This window comes from Eucalyptus grandis, chromosome 9 (genome assembly GCF_016545825.1).
Source record: "Eucalyptus grandis isolate ANBG69807.140 chromosome 9, ASM1654582v1, whole genome shotgun sequence".
Lineage (NCBI taxonomy): Eukaryota > Viridiplantae > Streptophyta > Magnoliopsida > Myrtales > Myrtaceae > Eucalyptus > Eucalyptus grandis.
Genome location: NC_052620.1, coordinates 15,492,269 through 15,519,315, shown reverse-complemented (window position 1 = coordinate 15,519,315; position 27,047 = coordinate 15,492,269). Strand labels below are relative to the sequence as shown.

The window sequence follows — 27,047 nt, the reverse complement described above, 5'->3', positions numbered from 1 at the left end:
CTATAGCAAGTCGAGTGTCCGGGATATCTACACTTCAACTTGAGGGGGGCGTTAGTTGTCATCAAATGAGTAACTATCTTGTAATCTACTTCCATAGATTTTTTGTAATTCACCACTTGATTTTCTGCTTGATTAAGCAAGCTAAATCCACCATATCATGGAAAGTCATCTCGATTATCCCAACTTTACAGCTGTCCATTCTGGGTTTATCTCTGAGTAAACATTTGCGCATATGCCATGGGAGAACAAAGCAGCAAGCAAAACTCAATCCTTGATCCATTACTTTTGAAATGACGGATAAAGTGGAAGTCCAGTCACATGAAAGCAACAAGATCAATCCTGGGCTGTGATGTTGCGCACGGAGCAAGCGAGCGAGAGAGAGAGAACAAGTTTGATGTTAAAACCGAGCAAGTGAAACATGACCATTCTAAAGATGCTTAGCGGAGGTAAGTCCCAAAACCTGGTACTTTTAGACAGGCACATAGGAAATCAAACTTAATAACACTACCAAAATTAAATGTCATACTGCTATTCTTGCTCCATTATTATCACCCAAACCCCACACACATTCAATCTCTTATCGCCTCGAGATCAGCAGATCGGACCGGCCGCAAGGATCTCCTCCGTCATCTTGCTGTCCTCACCAATCTTGTAGTCAGTGAATGTCACAAAGTTGTTCTTGAACAGTTCGGCCAGCTTCAACAGGGTGTTGTTGTAGGCCTTCTTGTCCGACCAGGTGTTCACAGGATCGAGGATCTCCGAGGGCACACCCTCGACCTCAGTCGGGATCTCCAGCCCGAAGACCTCAGTCTTCTTGTAACTAGCTTCCAAGAGGCTGCCCGAATGTATGGCGTCAATGATCTTCCTGGTGTATGGCAACTTGATCCGATTGCCAGAGCCATAGCTGTACAATAGATGTGAAAGGTTTCAGTGTCAAAAAAGCAGCAACGAGATTGGCTCCAGAGTGGGGCTCAAACATGTCATACCTCCCCCCTGACCATCCGGTGTTGACGAGCCACCCAGTTGCGCCATGCTTCTGCATCTTCTCAGCCAGCATAGCAGCATACTTGGTAGGATGCAACATTATGAATGCAGCGCCAAAGCAAGCTGAGAACGTTGCACGCGGCTCCTTGACACCCTCCTCTGTTCCGGCGACCTGTTGAACAGATCAACAGTTAGCACGTAATAAGATGCCATCTTCTGCAGATTAAGCATTTGGAACAACAAAGGAACCAAAGTTCAACAGTTGGACACATACCAGAGCAGTATAGCCGCTTATGAAATGGTACATAGTCTGTGCCAGGCTCAGCTTACTCACAGGAGGGAGCACTCCAAATGCGTCACATGCCAAGAGAATGACATTCTTCGGGTGTGGGCCAACGCACGGGATTTTCGCATTTGGTATGTACTCAATGGGATAGGCCGCCCGTGTGTTCTCTGAAACAAAGGAACAGATCAGATGTTGCGAATATTGTGCTTGTAATAACAAACTGTCATCATATTGTTGCGAGCCGAACTTGGACATTCAGAATTGACACCATCAAAGTCTTCTGATCAATAAATTAAGGCTTCTTGGATTTTTCAGTGAAGACATCTGAGATTATTCAAAAAGTAATAATCTTGATTTTTCTGCTTCAAATCATATTCTATTCCGCTACTGAAAATCTCCGATTATCATATTATCGCCTAAACACCATACCGATTAGGTCAAAACCGCACATCATTGGGTTGTGCTGACCCAGTTAGCTCAATGAATGAAAGGGTTGACTTCAATTTTCTTTCAGGAATATACTAACCAAGTCATAGATAACATAAACTTTGACATTTGAGCATATTAAAAATCAGAGTATCCAGCACAACAAAATCCAGAAATATGCAGTTGTTTATCTTATTTAAAACAATTCAAAGAAGTCATTTAAAAACAACTCCAAAATAATAGAAATTATCAACGACAAAGATGTTTACCTGTAACTGACTTGTCAGAGTAATCCACTTCCCTCGTGTGCTCTTCAAACACCACGTTTTCCACCACTGTCATCCACAAACATCTCGAGTCATTTTCACGCCTTGAGGGCATACGTAAACCAAAATCCAATTTCTTTCAACTCAAAAGTATACAAATTCAAAAAGGCGTGTTCAGAAATTACCAGTTCCAAACTTGATGGCATTCCAGATATCAGGCTCCTTCTCCCTCGACAAATCAATACATTTGGCATAGCAACCCCCTTCAATATTGGACACACCGTTCTCACTCCAGCAATGCTCGTCATCGCCAATCAAGTACCTATTGTGATCAGTAGACAGGGTAGTCTTGCCAGTACCTAAATTCAAAAGAAGTTCATCAGCAACGATCAAGGCACTGCAATCTCTAAGTTGTGCAGAGGATAAGGACTTTATAGAGAGAGAGAGAGAAACAGAGACAGAGAGAGACAGAGAGAGGGCACATATCATATGTCACAACCGACTCGGCGCCATTTCCGATCTCCGATGGATACTATACCTGACAATCCAAAGAAGAGGGCAACATCTCCGTCCTTCCCCATATTGCATCCAGAATGTAGGGAGAGGATTTGACGCTTAGGCATGAGATAGTGCATTACACTGAACAGACCCTTCTTCATCTCCCCGGCGTATTGAGTGCCGAGGATGACCATTTCCCTCCTAGCAAGGTTAAGATCTATGCTAGTAGAGGATGTCATGTAATGGGTGTAACGATTACACGGGAACTGGCCAGCATTGTATATAGTGAAGTCCGGAGTACCAAAATTCTCCAGCTCTTCAGGAGTGGGTCGGATGCACCTGCCAACCCACCCAGTTATCGAATTGTGTACACTAGGACTAATTCTTCCTCCGCCATGGGCTAATGAGTCGGAATCATATAACGCTATGCACGCATACAGGATTCAATATTTTTAACATGACGGCAACGTTCAGGAGACTTATCTGGCAAGGCTTAACCTTTCGTGGACTGGAGACTATAGAAACAATTACTGCAGAAGATTTGTTAAAATAGTTCTTTTGTTTCACTTACATGTTGTGCATGAACAAGGAATGGTAAGCTCTTGCAGACACAATCCTCACTTTGATTTGGTTCACCGGGTCCCAGTTCAAGAATTGGTCGTTAACAAAGACCTGCAAATTCATGAGTTAGACTCCGTCATATTAATTTATCAATATGGGCATCGAATTTGAGAATTAAGACTGTCATAGGACAAGTAAAAGATCCCATGATGTGTGTGTGTGTGTGTGTCCACTCCATCATCATATGCAGCATCAACAAACATAAATATTGAGATTCATATTGTCCCTCGAGGGAATCTCCAGTAAAACCCACGTTCATTTTTGCTACAACTCCTACACAAACTGTTGCGTGACATAAATAACTATCAATTGAAGACTTCCAAGTGTTCATGTGCCATGACGTCCTCATGCAAAAATTATGACAAAATAAACTTTGACTACAACGTGTTACAACCAGGTTGGGTCCGTGAAGATCATAAATTCGTCCTAGTTTTTGCTAGGCTGATTGATGATGCATTTAACAAAAAAAGAAAAAAGACACGGCCACTAATATATGATGCAGTTGAGGCTGTGCAAACCCAAGAAATTGCCCAGAAATTCCCCTGCTTCTAGTGCCAATAAAGTTATTCACAAGAGGACGAAATTGCTTATCCCACCAAATGATCTTGAGAGCCCATACACCAACTTCAACATAAGGACAAGAAAGATACCATCCCTCCCATCATTTTCATCCCAAAGTGAACTGTGGTTTCTCCTTTTAGAAAAATATATTGAATATTACAAGATTAGTAAAAAATGATTCTGCTTTCAATCATAGAACTGCCCAACTACAGCATCAGACGAATCAATACCACAGACAAATATCCCAGGAAAGATGAGAACAAACCTTGTCCAAAGAATTCAAGTAATCCACTGCTCTCTCTCTGTTAACCAAGAAAGTCTGCTCGTCCATCTCAATGTTAGGTGATCCCCTGTAGATAAAAAGATTCAACCATGAGTTGATGGGGGATTAAATCAGATGTCAACTAAATTAATGGACAAAATCAGAGCAAGGATCTGCTTTTTGTCTTTTTACTCTCGTGACGAGAAAGCTCGCACTTACTTTCCCCACCACAGTTCATCCTCGGTGGTCTCGTCCTTCACGACACGCTTATCCCTCGGAGACCGGCCAGTCTTCGCCCCGGACAGGGTCGCCAGTGCCCCGCTCGACGTGATGTACGACCCTTTCTCATACTTAATCGCCTGCTCGTACAGCTCTGCACAACCACATACATACACGCCCTCAAAATCATCGATCAACTGGACAAATCGCTCGCAACAATAACCAAAAAATTCAATCTTCTCATTTCAAAATTCCTCCTATGAGAAAGTTCACGGCCGTCCAAACTCGCACCGAATAAGTCCACCGAGCCCGCGTCGCCATCCCGGCGGGCCCCCTGCTCTTTTCCATTAGACATACGAAATCATAACTTCCATGAAACTCCCCGACCCATGTCCACCCATTTCGACCCATTTCGAGACAAGTCAAAAAGAGACGCCCCAACGCAAATTCCTCGTGAATTACAAGTTACAAGTGACAACACGGCCCCGCAAGTTCCCCATCACGAGTTGACGTTGAAAAAGCGAAAGAAGATTAGGACGTACCGGCGGGGGAGAGGTTGTAGAGGACGTGGGTGAACTTGAGGGCGCTGTCGCTGGCGGCGAAGGCCGGGGTGAAGTAGTGGCTGGCGTCCTGCGAGGGCTTCGGGGTCTCGCTTTTCCTGGCCGGGTCGCCCCTCACCACCCTGGGCCCCGTCTCCCTCGTCAGCGACGCCAACGATGCACTATAACCCAACAAAAAAATATTAGGAAAAGTCGAATTTATCAGAACGTGAAATTTAAAAGATAATAATAATAATAACACGCGACTAAGATCCACTGAACACGCCTTGGGGATTTTTCTTTTCTTTTCTTTTTTGCTAAAAAAATAAAGTTTGTAATTTCGGCTTGTCTCTTTTCTTTTAAATCGTAAATTTGTATTATGCATCGCGAAAATGTTTTTATTTTCCTCCCAGGAAAAATGTGCCCTACCATCGGATTCTACGGGACCGGTCGAGCGCAGCTAAAAGCTGCTGCTATCCATCCCTAAAGCGGCACGCGCTTCGACACAGGGGGCGGGCCCCACGCGTTTAAGGAAACGAACAAAGGGGAAATTCCCTATATTCGGTAAATTATAATTCAATTTTTTCCAGAAAGTGCCCCTAACACATAATATATAAATAAATAAATAAATTGCTCCTTGAAAACTTCATTTTAATATACTAAAATTTGAATTTTTTTCCTTATTTGCTAAGGTGATATTTATATCCGAAGTTAATGCATTTTAATTTTATCCGATAGTTCCTGCAAATCCCTGAAATTATGTGGGGCCCCATCTCCCTGCCTCCTGCAATTCCAAAGGATTTTTTGCACACACACACATATATATATATGTAGGTATGTACGTCATCTTCTTCAAGCTTCTTCCACGTTACAATACCTGATGGACTGGAGCTGCTGCTTCTGCCGCGCCTCCTCGGAGACGGGGGAGAAGGAGCCCTGGACCCCCGTGTTCGGGGTGGTCGGCGCCGACCTCTTCTTCTGCAGCGAGTGGAGCTCGTCGATGGTCTGCGCCTTCACCGGCGTCGCGCTGTCGTCGTGGCAGATCGGGCTCTGCTTCTTGCTCCCGCCGCCGCCGGCGCCGCCGTTCGCCGTCGTCTGGATCTTCGTCAGCCCGTTCCTCGCCGTCCCGGCGCCGGGTGGGGGGGCGGCGGTGTTGCTGAAACTGAAGTCGCCGTTCCCGTTGGCCGCCATTTTCGGTCTCTCTGTCCAAATAACAAGCAAGCACAAGCAACGATCACGATGCGGATCGGTGACTGAGGGTAAATCCCCCGAGCAGAGCGCAATTTATAACAGAGGACAAGATAAGGATCGTTTCTGTCGCGGAACGGAAAGGGCCGGATCGCGATAAGGACGAACGGGTTCGGCTCCACGTAACCGGCGCGGGTCGTGTGCGAACGCCACCAGCATTTCAGTACCGGACAAAAACCCAGTTCCGACGCGTCGGAATTCGGACAGCGAACTAGCTCAACAAAATCAAAAGAAACCCAAAATTCTACGTGCGGGCTTTTGTCAAAAAGTCACGTCGCGGCGTTACGATCAACCGGCGCTCTCGCCGCATTTCTCGCGCCAACCGTACCGCGGTCGTTCGTGGTTTCGACGCGAAACCCAGTTGTCGTCGCTCTAAATGCGTACGATCGAACTTCCGTGATCAAGAACAAGAACCTCGTCGAACCATTTCAGCCATTACACAGAGACAGAGGCACAGAGAGAGAGGGAGAGGGAGCGAACCAGAGATGGCGAAGCAGAGCTGGAGAAATGGAGGAAGCTAAGCGAAAGAGAACGAGGGCTCGATCATGCAAAGTGGGGGTGATGACGATGAGAGAATCAGGTTTTGGTGAGGAGGTAGGATGAGCCGAAGGCCGCCTTTTAAAGCCTCTTCCGGGGTGGGGGCCAGATCTCTTGACCATGGTTAGGTATTTTAACCCGGGGTGGGGCTAACCGCGGTTAGATTCTATCCCTCGCGGTCAAGGCCCCCACAGATCCCATTTCACGAGGACGGGGCAAGCCGGGCAGAAGCCCGAGTAGCAATCCGGTGGTGCGCGGTCGCACGGCAGCTACGGTGCTTCCGCTCCAACATAACGTGCAATGTGATATGTTCACTTTTAATTCGTCGAGTGTGATTCATGAATTTTCTTTTCTCAGAAAAATTCACATTAACAGAAAAAAATTATTCCACAACTCGAGTAAGTAATTCAATTTCGTTTAATTAAATTTTTATGGGATTTTTCTAAAATCGCAATGGTAGGATTACTGGCTAAAAATGGTATCCAACTCAGATAAGCGTCAAAAAATGGTATCCAAATCGTGCCTATCTAAATAATTATCTATTTGGCCAAAATAATAATTAACGAAAATCAATATTCTTGTAGGGCATGGGAAATTGGGGAAAGTTTATTAATTTCCACCCGCGTCTGGTCGCCACATCGCCACACGCAAAATTAGCTGGGAGGTGGGACCCGCTAATAAGTAATCTCTCTGGGGATTCATCAGGACCGTTCGTTAATAGGAGGCCCTCCATCAACGGCCGTTAGGGTTAGATGTTGCGTTGGACCCACGCGTTTGAGGCCCTTCGAATGGGTAAGGAAGTCCTATAATCCTAGAAATTATAATTCCAGCCCCTGTAGAAGGTGACTTGTACATTTTTGCCCACAATTTCTACGGTAGTCGTTTGATTTGATCCGGCGGGAGGGCTTGATGGGTTTTAATTTGGTTTAATTCAATCTTCAATTGTTAATTTCGAATTGCGGGACGACCATTGCTAATTTTATAAAATCTCGTGTATGTTGGGCTTGAATTTTCGGACGGTTTGATATATTTTAAAAGATGGACATTGAACAAAATATTTTTCATCACCTAATATCAGTTCCGCAAATCAAAATCATCCGAAGATTTGCCAAGCATATGAAATGGAATTTTACATTGTACATGTTAGTCTCAAATTCTTTTTCGAATTTTTTGGTTTTTTTTCTTCTTTTTTTCGAATGTTAATTTTATTTTATTTTAAATCCTTATGCGACATCTATTTGGCACTATAATGGCGTCACTTCCGCAAAAAATAAAAGAAAATTTAATGAAGAAATGCCGGATAGGTTTTCCATTTACTGAAGGCTAACAGAATAGTTAACTTGGAAAAAAGAGGATCATAAGTTTTAGGATTTTAAGTGGACAATAAATGTTCTGGAACTAAGCTAAAGCGAGGAATTGACACAAATTTTACGGCCACTACTATCATCATCATTTTTAAATAAATAAATAAATAAAAAAGAAGATTAGACCCTAAACCTTGAAAATAGTAGAACAATCAGTTGGAAATTAAGGTGGTTTTTCTTGGTAGTGGACCAAAAATGCAAACTCCATTTCATATGCACTACAATAAATAACTTGTCCTTCTTTTACTCATGATTCGGAACTATATTGACATCAGCGCAATTAAATATTTCTCCATAAATGAGACAAACATGAAGCTTATGGCCACCCACCCGAGCGTGGTATGGCTTGGCCCTGCACAACTTTTTTTTTTTTTTTTTTATGACCCAGAACCCCGTACAACCGGCAACCGGCGAGTAAACATGAGGGGACACGTAGCGGGAGAGGCCACCCCCCCCAAATAACCGTGAGGAGGAGAGAGCCCAAACCATCGCGGCCACCAAGGCGGTGGTTTGGCCCTGCACAACTTTGTTAGCAAAAATGGGAGAAAATACATTAAAAGTACCAAAAGTTATTTATAGCGTTCACTTTAATATTAAAAAGTTTTTACCAAGTTACTTAAGTGTCAAATCGAAGAAAAAATGATCACTTAAGTGTATCTAGTGAAAATTTCGATCAAAAGTATTACGTGACATTTATAATTAAAGTATTCGAGTCGGCATTTTTAAAGAAATCCAATCCTCGCGAACGTGCAAAATGACGTTGCCTAATCTGATATGGCTAGGTAGGGCATAAATGATGTCGCACACGAGGTAGGTTATAGGGTTTGATTGTCATCAACATTGGCTGATTGTTGCACCACTCTCCCCATCACCATCGCTCGCTTGCTGTGGCTCACCCAACCAAGCACGAGTAGAGAGACATGGGCAAATATGGCGTCAACCACAAGTGACGGTTTTCTTCATCATTTTCAAGCCTCCGGTGCCACTGCTAACCATCGCCATTTGTCATCCCAGAGCAACCAAAGAGCGGCCCTGTTCTGCCATGTTTCTTTCCAATGTCAACTTAAGAGATTTTATATGAAATCTATAATGAGAAAATTCCGGAGATTTGAGGTGCTCAAATCGTGAAAGAGATCACGGCTAGCCAAGAGGAGAAATCATTAGAATATTTTTACTTGAAAATATGGCAAGCAAGACAATCGGCAAAAGATTGATCAAGGAGGGTTTTTTCTTTTTTTTGGTCAAAGAAATAACTTTAATTACTAAACCAACCGCAAAAGTATCACAACAAGGTTCGCAATTAGTACATAATACAACCCATAGTGGGGTTTTGGGTTGGGGTGGGGTGGGGGGGGCAGCTGGCTTAGTCAGCCAATTAATGGGGAGAAGATTTTTCCAGTGGGCTTTGACAATCCAATGCACAGAAGATTGAGAGAGAATTAAGGGAAAGAATCAAGAATTTGATGCTCATGGAATGAGCTGGCCATGAAATTGTAGAGGTGATGAGTGAACTTGAGAAAGGAATCAACAGGATTTGCTACATGGAAAAATTATTCATTCACTCGGCCAAATTTGGGCGTTCACACGTTGAATGAAGCAAATGGAAATTTGATGGCAAATCACGACAAGGGGAGGGCCAACATCCTAGGATTTGAGTGCATAAATGAAAGGAAATGTTTGCCCAACTAAAGGAGAGGAATTTTCACATATCGAGGCGGACTTTTGGCTGGAGTGGAGGCCAATACAAAAGAGGACTTTCATCTTTTTGCCGGGCATTTCACAATTTAGGGTTTTTGATTGGAGCACGTGGATGAACACAGACTGGGCACATTAACGAGCTATATCATCCTGAGAAATTAATAGAAGACAATCACGTTGGATTTTTAGCGACTTTGATCAGAGTTGGCACTTAAATGATCAAAAAAAAAAATTGATACTAAAACGAACACCATACACAACTTTTAATTTACTTCTACACTAGTGTTCAAACATTGGCTCTTGTGAGCCTAAACCAATCTAGGCTAGAACTTTTTATCGGACTTGGTTTATGGATCACAATATAGTGTGACATTCAAAAAAAAAATATTTAACTATTTGTAGAGCTTCATATTAAACCTTAGGCCTTAGGTGGGTTTTTCGTCCTGATATTACTAATCAAATTTTTGAGATTGACAATAATCCTTCTTTACTGAGTTAACGAGAATTAAGAAATACTCATGGTAACCATTAGAGCCAACGAAATTAGTCATACTATCCGTGAACATATTGAGCAATATAATAGAAAAGTAAAAATTAATTCATTTCTCAAGACAAGGATCTAGGGTTAGTGCCAATTAATAAGTTAGAACAACTTTGTAAGTGTAGTCTATTTTCAATCAATCCCCTAGTATATGAAAGGGTGAAAAGTTGCTTTCATTGTTGTGGAATAAGAAGCCTTCATATCTTAATGCATGTATTTAATTTATTCGAAGCTATTACAGCAGGATTCACTTTTTGGGGAATATGAGTGGGCCCGTGCAAACTTGAGCCTAGATGTTTGACATATTGTTTGATGTGCCAATCGGCAACCAATATTTAAAAGAGAACTTCAAAAACTTTTAAAAACCGGAGGTCACTCTCTTTCTCATTTTCACATTCATCCCTCTCTTACAAATTCTCACCCTTTCACAAATTTTCGAAAAAGAAAATTTAATTTTTCAATGAAATCCCGCTTTGCACGTACATCTTCCCTAGCCATTTCAATCTTGAAATGGGTAGGAACTGCAATCGAAACAGCTCCTAGACAAGGAGCTAGTCGGGTTGGCAGTGGTACTTCGATTCCTTCACCATCCTCGGCGACCCATGAACACATGCGCATATTCAATAAGAGAAATTGAAGCTCTTTAATTTATTTTCTTATGAAATAAAATATTTTCAAGCTTTTTTTTTTTTTTTTTGAAAAAAACCTCATGTACTTGATGAATGGCAGAATTTTCCGCAAGGGGAGTGCCGACACAAGTACGCACTCCCCTGTTACAAGCGAATAAAGCTTAGGAAGGGATTGAAGGGACCGAGGGCGCTTTCATTCCGATGCATACAAATCTCAACCACTCGATTCACCCCACCGCCACGAATAATTGACACTACAACATGGTGATATAATTCCGGGCATTTAATTTATTAAAAAACCCCAACTTAAAAACTTAAATTAATAAATGAGGAAGATTATATATATAAAGAATACAGGCGATGTGGGATTTTGTGCCCATTGGAAGGATTTATAATTATAATCCAAATGCTTGATGTGCAAAAATTCTTGTAATTTTTGTGATATTCTAGTTCCACTTCGAGAATGCTTTGATTTTCTAATACAACTTATACGTGTATCTGATCATAATATGGAAACCTAATGCTTAGATTTTCAATATAAGATTTCTCTAACGCAACTCATCAGTGTGAGTATCCATCAATCTACCATCGGCTTTAATGCCATGATACTATTTGTTAAGATCACATAGCAAAAGCTTTAATACCTTTTGTTTGTGGAGATTGCTAAGAGGTAGCCTAAATCCGAGCCTATTAATATATCAAATTGAACCCACTTTTACTCAACTATTATATATTAATTGCTCTACATCATATACTAATGTTTCAATAAAATGATTTTTTTTAATACAACCCATATGTTCATACACACATGTTCGTACATATAGATAAATCTAATTGAGGTGGTTTAGCTTGAAAGTCAACGGGCACAAGGGATTAAGATGGGCAAACCGCTAAGCTTCGCTCAATTCTTGACTCTTTCATATAAAAGTCCGACCGGAGAAAAACTTTTAAAATGAGAAATGAATTGCAGGCAACCGTCCATTCTTCTGACAACACACCTCATCAAAGGAGAAAAGTAGACGATAACGTTTTTGAACAAGCTATCTTAGTCATTGAATCCAAAAAATTTAATATCTAATGCCGGTCAGACCAATGGAGGGATCACAAGTCCAAGCAAGGATGATCACATTGCTTAGCTAGCTTTGACCAAACAAGACCTCTTCAGCGGTCAATACAGGGCACGTTTATTCTGCCCCATTTTCTGGAATTTGTAGACCTTGAAAAAGTAAAGGAGAGTCGCGTCGGCTTGCAATTTGTTGGATTTGCTCATTGAGTGATACAATGAATTTGCAATGAGAATTTTATATAATCAATGGCTGAAATGGAGCCTCGTCTAAATCTGGACGATAATTTCTCAATTGAACGAGGATTTATGATGCATCAGCCTTTCCTGTAATTGGATAACAATGCAAGCATATACATATTAAATTAAGTGGAGCCTGACATGGAGCCTCGTCCTCCCATTTTATTATTTTGGATTGATTATTCGTGGAAATGAAAACGATAATGGAGAGATGGTGGCGGGCGGCGGTGGCGTTGGAGTTTATCTTTTGCAGCATAGACTACGTCCGCAAGCAAGGGGAAGGGATATATTTTATTTATCCGAAGGAAACATCCTTCGACCAAAAAAAACAAGAAAGGAAATATCCCATTGTCATGATTTTTGGCTTTCCATTAAAATTCTTGTACGGTTATTTTTCAAATTATAAACTAAATAGAAAAGGTTCACTCGACAAAAAAAAAAGGGGTAAAAATAAAACAATGAAAGTAACCACCCATTTAAACTAAAAGAAAATGCGCTATTAAAAATATCTTAATTATCCTTGTACTCTAATCAACCTTATCCTTGCACTCTACGAGAGAAATTCAGAATACTTCTTTTATTTTCTTTTATTTTTGAACTGTAAACAGATTTTATTTTATTTCTGGGATGACTCTATTTCCGTTTTTTTTTTTTTTTTTTTTGTTAGAACACACTATTTCTTGAATGTTAACTGACCAAATTAGTCTTCAATCACACAATTTGATTTAATACTCATTCTCTTGGTAAAATTAATCTCATAATCTCTCTCCTGTAATACCTTATATTTGAGCTAAGTTTTCAAAAATAAATTGAGTGCTGGACACCGGTGTGCTAAAACTTAGCACGGTGGGATACTTAAGTGCCAAAAGTTAGGAAAATGACATTTAAATGCTAAAATTGGAGCAAAATGAATTACTTAAATGCCAACGGCAAAAAAATCAGGCCAAATACTGACATAACAATTTTTCAGCGAGATAAATGCAAAACGACGTCGTTTTGCTGCTGACATAGTAGATAATTAATATGAAAATTTATTAAACTAAATTTAAAAATAAATTTATTTAAAAATTTAATTTTTTTTAAAAGGGAGCTTCCTAGCGATGGCAATGAGAGCTCAGCCCTCAACCGCCTTCTTCCTCCCTCCATTTTTAAAATTAATTATTATTAATTAATTTTTTATAATTAAATTTAATTAATTTTATATTAAAATTCAAATCTGCGCCAAAACGACGTCATTTTTGTGTTTCTTTGTTGAGTTGGCTCTCCAACGAGCCACGTAAATGAGAAAAATAATAAAAAATTGTCACATAAGATTTCCGATGGGATTCGCCAAAAGTAGCACTTAAGTATCCCACTTTAAAAAAAAAAAAAGAAAAAAAGAAAAAGCATTTAAGTGTCACTTTTCTAACTTTTGGCACTTAAGTGTCCATTCATGCCAAGTTTTGGCATTTAAGGTATACTTCTTCCGAAGAATAGTTAACTTATCTCCGGGTGTTCTTTTAATTATTAAAAATAAAAGATGCCTTTATTTTAAGTAAAACCATGTTACGAAGTGGGATAACAAATTTTCCTTTCTGCGACAATGAATGCATTCTTTTGTTGAAGATATAATGTTCTTAATTTGCCTTGTTAAAAATCGTTCATTTGTTCTTTTGTCTAATTTTGAAGTGATTTTAATGGAAGTCCAAATCGGAATGTAACTTCTTCACATTTAAACTTATATTTACTCATGGAAAAGAACTTTGAGGAAAAGGTTGAGCAACATTGATAACTTGCTTCGTGGTTGAACAATAAAAAATGCCTCGCATTGATCTTTCTCTTTCTTTTCTTTTTATCATCTTTCTATAGTATTTATGTTTAGATATTTGAAGGGACATAAGAATTAAAATCTTGAATTGAGTTTCTAACTTAATATATATTCAGGTTTTATTTTTTTTCCCTATTTTGGAGGAAAAGGTAAATTGTTCCCTTCCAGCTAAGTTCAAGAAAGAATAAAATAGGAAACTTTAAATCAAACCGAGATAGGAAAGTAGAAAATCATTAATTATTAATTTGCCTCAAAAGGGGCAAAAGTATCAAATCAGTCTTAAACTTATTACACGGATGCCAATTTAATCTTAAAATTTTGTCGAAATTCCAATATGATTATTTCGGTCAATTTTACTAGAATCGCTAACATGGCGGTGTGTCATGTAGAACGGTTAGCGATAATTAAACCACCATGCTAGCTATTTTTAGTGAAAATTAACTAGAATGATTAAATTGAAATTTCACGCAAAAGTTTAAGAATAAATTGATAAAATTGAAAAATTTAAGAGTGAATTGATATCTGTATAAAGGTTTTAGAACTAAATTGGCATGTATGACTTGGTAATTTTCTTCTAGAAAAGGATGCTGGTGAATATCAATACATCCTTAATGAAGTCAAGGTTAATTTGAGCAATTACCATAAAAAGGTTGTGCATTAACGAAAGGTGTCCGCTATTTCCATCCTCTTATTGACTCCTGATACTCTCCTATTGCATTGACCTGACTATATTATCTCTTATGTTACTTATTCTTGAGTTAAGATGATTCGTTACCTTTCTTTTCTTCCTTTTCTTTTGTTTCAATTTTACTAGAGATGAAACTACCCATACTCTTTCCAAACAACACTTGGAGGTTACATGTGGTTTTTCCTTTTCTTTGGTGTCCCTCTTTTCCAAAGAATAGTTTATTTTGTAGATAGCTAACTGATTATTATGTTAATGAGTTATATATTCTCTTTTGTACAAGGAAACAATTCTTGTTTGATTTTAAGTTTAATTTGTGTCATTACATTGTAGCCTGCATATTTTAACTTATCTACTATTATTTTACTAAGTAAATTTAATAGTCCAAGTTTTAATATTTTTCATGCAATCATTGCATGACGTGAAAAATATGACAAAGTTAAGTACATAAAAAAATTCTGAACTTCCATGATCATGCAAAATGCAAACGAAAATGTTCCTTAACACTTTATTATATATACTATATTTGCACGAATACTTTGCCTTAATGACGTGGTATAATTAGCCGTTGACAAGAAATCACAACAAGTATAATGAGATTATGAGACAACCTAATCAAACCATTCGAGGACATATTTTTTGTCAGTTCTAAATGTACCAGAATCTTCATGAAAATTATCCTCAAAGTACAAATGTACTGCAATAATATTAATAAGTTTTTAATTATATCAATAGGAGAGTTTATTCACTCAAAGCAACATATATCAAGGACTAATGTTCAATGTTATAGCAAGAGGTTTCAAATGAATTTGTTGACATGATTGATTTATATTCTTCATTTGTAGTTTTATCATCAATAGATACATTTAAGCAATTTGGGTTCTCTTCAATATTGTCCTCCACAATGACTACACTACAAAAAACAATACAATTAAGATAAATTGATTGTGTGTAGTGTTGTCATCAATTGCAATATTCAATCTTTGAGTAAATTCTCATAAATTTGTATAAAAAATTGAAGTCAAAAAATTCACAATCATGAGAATTATCTGGGAAAATAAAAGTTAAAAATTAGTGGAACAATTTTAGAAGAAGACAAGCATGAACAAAACTCAAAATGTAGTGGATGTGGAAGAACCGACTAGAGTGAAAAAAAAAATTTGTTTGAAATGGATGTGGGTAGTTTGTCTTTTAATGAAACTGAAACAAAAGAAAAAGAAAAAAAATGGTAAGAAATAATCTTAAATTAAAAGTAGGATTCACAAGAAATTCAATGTAATAAAAGGGTGTCTGAAGCCAATAAAGAGATGAAATTAGCGCAAGTTTAAAGAAAAGGGTGTAAAATGATGCCTCATTTTATTTATTTAAAAAATAGCAAGTGCTTTCACTGTGGAAAAGGATTTATTTAGAAATAAAAGAAGAAAATGATGTCAAGTGTTTCTTTTCTCTATGCAATTACAGTTGTATATTTTATTTTTAATTGATAACGTTGCACAAGAAATGAAACTAATGGCTCGTCCATGAAAACTAGTATTAAAGAAGAAGAAAATAATATCATGACTTATTATGCAGATTTTGATAATCTCCAAGTAACCGTGCCTAATTAATCAGAATCCATTCCATTTGTATATAATTGAAAAGAATGGATAATGTTATTTAATTTGAATTATTTTAGGACATTATTAATTTACTTCCTATTTTGTTAGGAAATTTCTTTCTCATTTCTTATATACTCAACAAACTATTATCATTAGAATTTAGGTTCAGTTGTTGGTACCACTATATACCGACTCAACTCTTAAGATTTAGTTTTTGCATGATTTAATATATCGATATTGAATTTTTGCATGATTAAACATATCGACATTGAATTTTTGAATATTGGGGAGTGCAATTACCTCTTTTTTCCAGACTCTCGAAATAATGTATACATACCATTCAAAGGCTTAAAAAACTCTAGAAAATTAAGAAATTAAGTATGCCAGAACAAAATACAGAAAAAAAAAATAGAGAATAAACAAGCTCTAAACAGTGGATAAATATGAGTCTAAATCAAAAAAAGCAACTTTTGAAACCCATGAAGATGATCAGTTTTGAGGCTGAGATCGACCTCAAGGGGGTCGCTTTTGGCCTCGTGACTGACCCATGATCAACAGTTGTCCGAGATATCTTAAGATACTCGTATGTGGAGGATGACGCAAGCACAATCTCTCGAGAAAATATCACTTTCTCTTTTTACTTTTTACTTTTATGCAAAAATAAAATGGAATATGACTTTCTTTCTCCAAAAGCATTTCCATTGGAAGAGTGAATCCCAAGGTCCTCCTACCGCTCGAAAAAGCAAATTTTGCCGTATGCATTTCTTTTAGATGATGTCGATATTTAACTTATCTCAAATGGCGGTTAGTACCCCTGAAACACTCAAATGACCTAATTTTAATGCTTGTTGAAAGATTACTCACTATGCATGAGCACACTTATTTTGTGTGCGAATACCAAGGAAAAAATTGTTCAATTAGTTATAAATTTATTGTACAAATATCAATTCAATTCTAAATTTTTCAACATTCATATGAAATTTCAATGTAATATTTTTGTTGAAATAGCATGAGATATGGAACAATGGATGATGAAACTACCACATTAATGATTCGTGATGAAAATTAATTAGAAATATTCCATTTAAATTTATTCATAAATTTATGACTAAATTGACAGAATTGTAAAATTTAGGATTTAATTGGTATCCGTACAATAAATTTAAGACTAATTGATCAAGATAGGCTTATGGACAAAACTTCAATCTTGGAACAACTTATGCCTCCAACAAATTAAATGCTTATAGCGTTATAAGTTAAAGTCACCTGTAGGTAATATTTGAGCCTGCCAGCCACCATTAATTGATACAATAAGAATTATATTTCATATATATGAATAGTGACTATAACAGTTAATATGTTTTATTAGTACATATTAATTAGTTGAGTATTTTATCGTTATATATCATACATAAAGAGCCAGTAACATGTTTATTAATTGCATAGTGAATATATTAGATATGGCCTATGATGCCATTTTCGATAGATTATCCTTATCCCTCTGCTCTTGCAGAGTCAATCAAACGAAGTAATAGTTATTTCATTATATACACCAGCATCATAATATATGCTACCAACTCATTACGAATATCATCGCCGCAATTGCTCTCATATTATAATTTTAGTCATAATAGTAACTAAACATGAAGTAAGTAATATGGCAAGTGATATGTTATGCATATCACACATGAAAAACTTACAATATACAAGTACTAACGTCCATTTCGATAATCCAATAAGAGGAAATTTCCTTCTGTTTTTATTGGTCGAAGAGGAAAGTTCCTTTGAGATGGTGGAAAACACAACCATGTTGAATACCATCCACTTGTTTAAAAATTTATATCCACCCCGCCATATCATTTAGCACATCGATTAATATCTATCGCTGCTCTATGACAAAAAATGTTCTTTCCCCTGATGCTCACACAATATCTGTTTCAACGCCACTGACCTCGTGCATCACCCATTGACTTTGCATGAACTTCTGGGTCTACGAGGCCTGACCTGATTGATGGATCTGGTGCCATTAGGCATTAAGAGTGGAAGAATCTTCTTTGTTTTTTTCCCTAAATATCTTCAAAGCTCCCTGGTAATTACGGTGATTGTGATGTGTCCCAACCAATGGAAACCCCCCTCCCTCCCCCTTTTCGTCAAGCCTCAAACTTCAAACTTAAACATGATCCGTTCACATGAAAGAACCACCATCTCCAATAGAAAATTCCCACCTATATGAAGCTTCCCATGAGCCCGGGCGGTGAACTTTGAAAGTTGAGATGGTGTCACGTTCACAGCTCCTTCTAGGAGGGGATGCAACCCAGGGGAGGTATTAAGTGGTAGAGGCTCGTTGCCTTTTCCCCAAGTAAACAAATGATTCTTTTGGGAAGCCCAAAAATTCAAAAATTCAAAAAAAAAATTCAGAAAAGAAGAAAAGGGAAAGAGGTGGGTAGGTGGTTCTTATGAGATAGATGGGTCAATTTGGGAGGTTCGAGACTGCACGATAGTTCTGATAAATGGGGTGGATGATGTGGTATGGGCAGTAATTTTGTCTTGATTTGGGGGAGGTGGGTATTGCGAAATGGGGTGTATAGAGAGCGTCTTGGAGAAATGAATGGGGGGAAGTGAATGGTGTGAGGGAAATTCCAATTTTGGAGGACAGCGACCCCTCTTTGCATTAATTTTACGTTCATGGATCATGCTGACCTACCGACTATAGAACGAACAACAATATTAAAATCCCAAATAGAAAAAAAGGCATTTTTAAAAGAATAATTTTTCCAATCTTGAGGCAGTGGTTTTTGCATTTTTTGGGGCGGGGTTAGGTTGGGTGGTTGATTAAGCGTCTGGTCCTGGCCCGATCCCTAGCTTAGTCGGTCCAATGCAATTAGTCGGTCGCTGAAGTTGCAGAAGAGAGAGAGGGTCTGGAATCTTTGGATCTAATTGAGCAAGCCTCGAATTTGTCCTATGTTGTTTTTCTTTTTCTGGCATAGAAGACGAAGAGAAAACCAATGACCAGCATGTAAGAATTGTTAAACCTATGTTCTAATACAAAGGGCTGTTTTTTTTTTTTTTTAATCAGAATACAAAGGGGATGTTGCTCATGCAAGAAGTACCTGATTATTATTTTTTTTTTTTATTATTATTTATTTACAATTGAGTACATGAAACTCTTTTTGTTTAACCAAGTCCTTTAATTTCCTTTTTCTTTTTCTTTTTAAATTTAGATATATTATCATGTCACGCGCATTTTACTAACGTGGCTTACTTATTCAACAAAAAAAAATTACGCCATCTTCATTTAGATATTGGGTGATGACCTAGAGGGGGAGACTGTGTGACTTGAATGATTTTAGGGGTTCAATGTGTCTTTGCCACATGATATCATCTCAATGTCACATCAAATGTCAATATAATTATTTTATTGTTAAACAACATTTACCTTTTTCTTCTTTTTCAGTTCTACGTTATTCCTACTCTACACTTTAACAGCATTTCCGAAACTTACGAGTTCCCATCCAAACCCCGAGAATGTGGAGATTTTCACCTCCCCCTTCCATGTTAGAAGATTTCAACAGGTGGTTAACAGCATTTACGTTTACGTTGCCATTTTCTTTTCGTGATTTCAACGGAAGATTCACATTGATCTAGATTTGAGAATTGAGGTACTTGATTGAGAATCAAAAGGGCGAGTTACTCCATTACAAAACAGATAAAATTTCGGGTAATTACAGGGTCATTATCCCAATATAGAAATACAAATAGGATTTACTCATTAAATAAAGCACTACTAAATAGTAAGTCACAAAAAAAAAAGGCCCTCGCTGTATTAAAAGGTTATAACCAAATGACCAAAAGTACATGAAACGTAAGTTGAACACTTGAAAAGGCATTGTAGGGTGCGTTTGGATGGGCATTTAGAAAGCCCATTCAGCCCCAAAGCTCCTTCACTAATTTTGGGTGTTTGGCAACCAATCTCAAGTAGCTTTCAAATGAAAGCAAGCCCTTGGGAATGCTGAAAGCTCAAGGCTGGTCTCCACCAGCCTTGAGCTTTCGGCATTTTTGGAATGCTGAGGCTTCATTTAATGAAAATATTACGTTGCCTATTTTACCCTCAAAATTTTCTTGAAAACCCAACGTTGCCCATTTCGAAAACAAGAAAACCTAGATCTAATTCGCACTCCTCCCTTCCATCGCTTTCCGTCGCTCTCTCCCTCGCGAAACCTCTTCTTGCTCGATTGCTCGACCCTTCCGTCGCTCTCTCCCTCGCGACAACCTCTTCTTGCTCGATTGCGCTTTTCTTTTGCTCATCCTCGTAGTTCGTCTCTCCTCTCTCCCCCTCGCTCCCGAAGCCCGGTGTTCCCGGTGAGGAAGGAGGGAGGTCTTGACTGCGGCCGGCGGAGGAGCTCCTGCGGTACCGCAAATCGCCGAGTGGGTCCAGCGTTTCTCACGGTTCGTAGGGTTTCTCCTTCATTTCTCGTGGTTTTTCTCCCCTCCCCGTCGTTGAGTGCATTTTTTTGCCTCGGCTCCGGTGGCCGAGGACTAGAGATGCCGTGCTTCAGTTTGCCTTTTTTCTGTCTTTTGCCGTCCGTCGTGACGTTCACGGTCGCTGGAATTGTTGATTTGTGCTTAGTCGTTAGTTCCAATCGATGCTTTGTTGCGTGCGTCGGCTTGCGCTGATGATTTTTTTCCCGTTTTCAGTTGTTTGTTTTTTTACATCTTTTCGACTTGGATCGCATGCTTGAGCACGAGCCTAACCGTGGATGACGGTGTGCAATTTCCTATTTTGAGAGTTTGGGCACCTCTGGACTTTGATGCGCTGTTACTAATCCCAACTTGCTGCTTATCATGTGTTCGTTGAAATGACCAAACCAAGTTAGCATATACGGATGGCAAGGATGAGGAGAGGGATGCGGTGGGGGGAAGGATTTAAGGAAAAGGTTGTTAACCGTCGAGGGAAAGGAGGGGTTGTTGGGGGCAAGGGACCGTGAAACCGCCAAACCTTTGACATAACAACTTCATGAGTCGCAACAAGAAAAAGCGTTTGTTTCAGTTTCTGTTCTTATTGCCCCTACCCCAATTGATTGCATCATCGTCATCATCTTCTTCTCCTTTGCACGAGAGAGAGATGGGAGTTGGGATCTAGGCCCACTTAAGTAACGGCTAATGTAGGCAAATTACACATCACATATTCCATGTCTCTTCAGTTGGGTTTTTATGAACTTGAGGAAAATATCAACCATAATTACGTGATTCCTAATGCCGAAGATTGAACATCCTAACATTAGAAACAGAGGACACATATGTGAGTCTCAACCATAATTCTTTTAATAGCTACTACGGATGCTCACTAAAGGTCACGAGTTGTTTGTCAACGATTCAAATGTCTTTCTTGGTCGCCCTTATGGTAAAATCAAGTCCGTTCCCCCTCATCATGATAATGTTAACATTAATTAATTTAAGTATGGAAGTATAGGGTAATATGTTCAATTCACAATATTTGGCGTTCTATATTTGTACGTGGATCTTGTGTTTTGAACTCTGCAGCCACTTCATGTTCTTGTTTTTGCGTTATAATTGAAGTCCCTTGTCGGTTTCCATTAATCTTCCAATTCTATAGGAAAGGAAAACAAAGGCACCTTCAATACTCTCTACTCTTTTTCCCATTTGTTGCAAAGAACGAGAACAGACAAAGACAGAGCACAAAAGTTGAAAGAGAGGGGTGATCGCGAAGTGAGGTGGAGGGATCCGAGTTGATATGTCCATTGAACAAGGAAAGAGATTCAGGGCTTGTGGAGGTATATTCCGGCAAGCAAAGTAGCTTCCGTGACAAGAGAGAGGATGTCGATGACATCCTCAACTTAGCTCTTACTTCCTTCAAACATTCGCCCTCCGGAGTTCTTGAAGTGGCCATGCAGCTCAGTAAGTTTTGGCTGCACTCCTGACTTAAGAGAGTTGTCTGCACGAACCCCTCAGGACTCAATGTTACAACTCCCATATGTTTATGTGGGCGATATGACCTTTTCTATAAATGAAAGTTCAAATTAAACCATCCAACAATATGATTTCTTCATCATTGATGTCGATTGTTACATTTGACAAGCCAAAATATTTGTGATGTTATTGTCCTAGAACGGTCAATGAGAGAGATAATCTAGATATGCACTTTATGTTATAAAAGCAAATGTTGATATTATAGCTAACATGAGTCATTTGATCCCGCACAATCTCCTCCCCCGAAACCTCGGAGCATAAATTACAGTTGGCTTGTGAATGAAGAGATGGTGTAGTGAAATTGAGAAACACTATAGCCTTTGCAGGCACAATAATTTTACTCAGATGTTTTCACCACATTTGGTGTCTATTCTTTCTTTTGACCTGTTGGTCCCTTAACGCCATTTTTACTTCATCTATAGACGTGTAAAGCTACCGTTCACCGGTGAAAAGCTATCCCGCATTCATCCTCATAAAATGTCCATGCGGATGTGGGGGGCCAACGACTAGTCATCAAGTGATTTGATGAAGAACAAGCTGGATATATTGATGTCGAAACTCGTTGCTTTGGCTTGAACCCAAGCGTCATGCTTCGTGCAGCAAACATCGAGGCCGTTGTCAGGTCTTTCTCCCGAAAAGAAAAATTATCCAATCAATCAGTCTTAAAGATTCCAATTTAGTTTTAAGCTTTTCATTTTTGTCAATTTAGTCTCGAACTTTTGTGCGAAATTGGAATGTAGTTTTTTTGATCAATTTTCACTTGAAATTACTAATGTGGTAATATCATGCTGTATAGCAAGGCTGATGATGACTAGACTATCTCGTCATCAATTTCCATGAAAATTTGTTGGATGAACTATACTAGAATGTTACGCAAAGGTTTAAGACTAAAATAGTAAAATTGAAAAGTTTAAAACTGATTAAGTAATTTTTCCCACTTGCACATTCACCGTAGAGGAGACCACGATATTTTTCGTACCTCAAAAATAGAGGCACTGTATAATTTTCAATAATGATCTTTTTTATGTTCAATAGTAATTAATCAACCATAAAAAAAAAAAAGGAAATGCAAATGAATCGAGAATCCTTCATCACATTATGTATTAAAAAAAAGTGAAATTTTTCTAGAGAAGATAAAGCATTACTAGATACCTCAACCGAACTTGGATTCGCATTTTCCACTGCATTCTTTGCTCTGCGAGATTATTCATTCTTGCAAGTAACAAATGTTGCTATTGGCAATTATATACGAAGAAATGCCATGAATGATACACATTTTACTAGAGTAGATGGGGAGGGTAATGCTGCAAATGATGATGTAGCATCTGATATGGCACGTTTACGTGATCAAATAACTATGAATTTATAAAGTAATTAAGGATATTTGTAATTTTTAAGGATAATGAGCTTCTTTCCTCAAAGCATATGTTATCATGGTTTTATTATAATGAAATCATTCTTATTGTAATTGAGAAAGAGAGCATGTAAATTTTTTTCATTTGATATTATTTAGCAAAAAAAAAAAAAGAATTTTAATTTTAATAAAATTGTTTACACATCTTTAACATTGTTGTCATATAAATTAAAAAAGTCGTAAACATCCTTTTTTTTTTAATTTTAAACAAATAAAAATTAAAATATTTAGATTATTCACCAAATGGGCTTTTCAAATGTGTTTTCTACCAAACAGCATTTCTCTCAAAGTTGCTTTTCAAAACAGAATTTACCAAACAGTCTTTACATTTCATTCAAAGCCCTTTAGGCCAACTCGTTTGCATTTTCCCAATGAGCTTTCCAAATGCCGAACCAAATGCAACCTGTTTGGGGACATCTTCTTCTTCCCTCCATTCCCGCTTCTTCCAAAAGTAGCCTAAGGGATTGGAAAACGTTTGCATCCGGAGCCCGTCAGCCTTAGAATGGGTGAAAGTAGGCTTGGTTGCTTTAGAATTCCGATCAACTTGGTTCGAGGCTGATTCTTTTGTGAGTCAATGTGGTTCTAATTTCAGGATTTGCAAATCATGGATTCAACCCTATCAACCCGGTAATGTAATTAGCCAAAGGATTATAGGATTTCCTTTTCGGTTGAACCGAAAGGATGTGAAGGGGTGACTAGCAATGAATGTCACTTCAAGCGTCGCCGTAAGGGAAACTGAAAGGAGTTATAAGGTGAGTGGCTTTTGAATGTCTTTTACCTTACAAAAAAGAAAGGAAAAAACCCTAATTTTAGAACAAGCGGTCGGTGAAAGATGAATAATATTTGGCGTACAGTCTAATGCAGAAGGGGCTACTAAATCCACCTCCCTTAGGCTAAACGAAAGCGGACTGTTCAGTCTTATCAACGGCGCATTGGTCACGTTACCCTTAAAAAAATGGGCTTTGTCGACTTAGGTCAAATTTTTTGTCGCCTTAGGTAAAGAATATATATTGTAACGCCTAACAAAATTTGGTACCTTAGGTGACCAAAAAAAAGGGTGAACAAAATTTGTCACCTTTGATAATTTTTTATCGCGTTAGGTCTTATTTTTTATTACTATATATTTTTTTTTTGGGGATTAGGCGTGGCAATGGATATTTTTTTTTGTGACCTTAGACATTTTTCATTTGTTTTAATTTGGAATTCGATCGTGTTCATGTTTTATAATTGTCTTACTCATATATTAGATTATAAAATCTCACTACATCAAATAAGAATAATAAGCTCAAAAAAGAATTGCAATATATCAATCGAATGAAAATAATATGCTCGACAACATACTTACAAGGCAAAAAATGTCGATTGTTATAACTAAGCAAGTCGTCTCGACGTCTTATTTTTCCACTCGTTGATCTCACTTTGATGTAGACACTTGAATGCATCAAAAGACTTAATTTAAGATGGGTCTTTACCATCAATTATCTAAACTCAAACATTAACCAAACATATAAACAAAATTAAAAAAACATATTCAATAGCGTAACAGCAACGACGTAGGTCGTTGTGTCGCAAGTGTGGCTAGGCCAACGCCGCAACCAGATTTGGTAGCCGCAATCCTAGAAAAGCATAAGCAATAATGTAGAATAACAATTAAGACCTTATACTTCTCTTAAAGCTTAAATCTCAATCGCCTTAACTAATCCCAATTACCTTTCATTCCCCTTCGACGTCATCTTGAGTTACACCTACTTCAGTCGCTATTGGGCTAACGAGGCTTGAGCTCGAGAGAATTCGAGATTTGGGCCTTGTGAGCTGGAAATACACTCCAGGTTTGTCTGGTGGATCCGTTCTATCCTTGTGACTGGAGGTGGGAAATTGAGTTTAGAACCCACCTTTTAACCAATATTTAATGATGTGGGTCATAAATGAATTGCCTTGAGTTTTAAAGACAAGCTTAAGTGGGTCATAAATAAGTTAGTTAACAATTTAATGGGTCCTAAATGGGTTGTAAATTGGTTATTTATCTAATAAATTTAGTAAATCATAGGTAGACAGTCATTTTTTTAAATTCTTTTAATTTTCTGATTTTTCATAAATTTTGAAATTTTAATTTATTTTCTTTTCCTTTTTTTGAGGGAAATTTGGCACAACTCGTTGACTAGTCATCGCTCACTGTTGGCTTTCGCTAGTCATCGGTTGTTGCCGGTAGTTAATCACCACGGGTCACTGGCAAGTCGTCAATTGCAAGTCCCTACTATTTCTGGTCATCGGCTTCCATCGATCATTGCCAGTCGTCACTTGTAGTCGGTTGGTAGACATAGAAGAGAAAAAGAAAATGAAAAATAAATAATATAAAGAATTAGAACTTTCTTAAAATTTATAAAAAAATTATCCATAATGTTTTAGCAAATATATATGTCGAAAAATTTACTGGTGAAAATAGTTTTAATCTGAGGCGCATTAAGAAGTAGGTCCGGTAAGGCCCACCCATATGAGTTTCATAAATCGTTGATTGTTCTGGTGAAACTAATTTTAATCTCTTCTTCCGTAAGCCTAACCTTGTGAACCTAGACTGAGAAATTTATACATGAACTCTCACTAATTTCATTAATTCTTCTAATCCTTTATCACCTGCTCTTGAATTTTGTTTCTTAATCACCTCCAATCAAATTTAATTTCCTATTTCAGCATAGAATGTTAAGGGCATGATATCTTCGATTGATGATCCAACATGCACTAAAAATTAAGTTGTATTGACTAAAACACAAAATCCTATATGTAAACCAATAAAAAAAATTATATTAGGTAATAACAATACCAAATAAACAAGTGCACAAGAGTCATCCTGATTGACGTGGATTTGAATCAAATTTCGAAAACGTATCAATGCAAAATGAGAAACAAATCAAACATTGTGCATGGTTGTTGTTATAGATGATAAAAATTGAAAAGGAAACACAAATTTGAAACTTCTCGAAAAAATAGCAATATCGGTGGCTTAGAGAAGAAAAGCAAGTCTAAAGCCCTTCTACTTCTTTTATTTATTTATATTTCTTTTTCGTGGTCAGAACCTTCTACTTTTGTTTATTGACTTGTTCCCTTGTTATTAAGACATTGAGCAACTATATAAAGCTTAAAAACAAGGCCTAAAATATTCATTGGTGCTCACATATTTGTCATGAGCGTAGCACACACCTACATTAACGCCCAACAAAAATTGTGTTGAACAAGTACAAATATTCCGAAGGAGAGGAACATTTAGTATCCTCTTCTATGAATTTTTATATGAATTAATACAATGAAAAATCCCAAATTGATATACATGTGGTAAATTTACTCCAAATTAATTTTTTGACCACTAGAGATCCCAAATTGGTATACATGTAATTAATTTATCCCTTCTTAGTTTTCATTAAATTTTATTATCAAATTGCCATGGCGATAGTTATATGATTTAATGAAAATTAACAGAGGTAAATTTATCGCAAATATATTAGTTTAGATCTTTTGGTGGTCAAAAAATTAGTTTTGGATAATTTTGTTACAAACGTACCAGTTTTAAGTTTTTCATGA

At 37.8% G+C, this 27,047-nt stretch overlaps 1 protein-coding gene across 1 annotated transcript; it reads right to left on the bottom strand.

Moving 5' to 3' along the window:
• Nucleotides 1–377: 377 nt before the first annotated feature.
• Nucleotides 378–6,526, bottom strand: LOC104418395 (phosphoenolpyruvate carboxykinase (ATP) 1). The gene is made up of 12 exons (XM_010029724.3): nt 6,391–6,526; nt 5,540–5,864; nt 4,666–4,844; nt 4,124–4,277; nt 3,908–3,992; nt 3,032–3,132; nt 2,501–2,799; nt 2,148–2,321; nt 1,966–2,031; nt 1,259–1,437; nt 987–1,156; nt 378–904 (listed from the first exon to the last, which is right to left on the bottom strand). The coding sequence occupies exons 2-12, from the start codon at nt 5,851–5,853 to the stop codon at nt 592–594; spliced, it is 2,034 nt and encodes a 677-aa protein (XP_010028026.2). The 5' UTR covers nt 5,854–5,864; nt 6,391–6,526; the 3' UTR covers nt 378–591.
• Between the last annotated feature and the right edge of the window lie 20,521 nt (nt 6,527–27,047).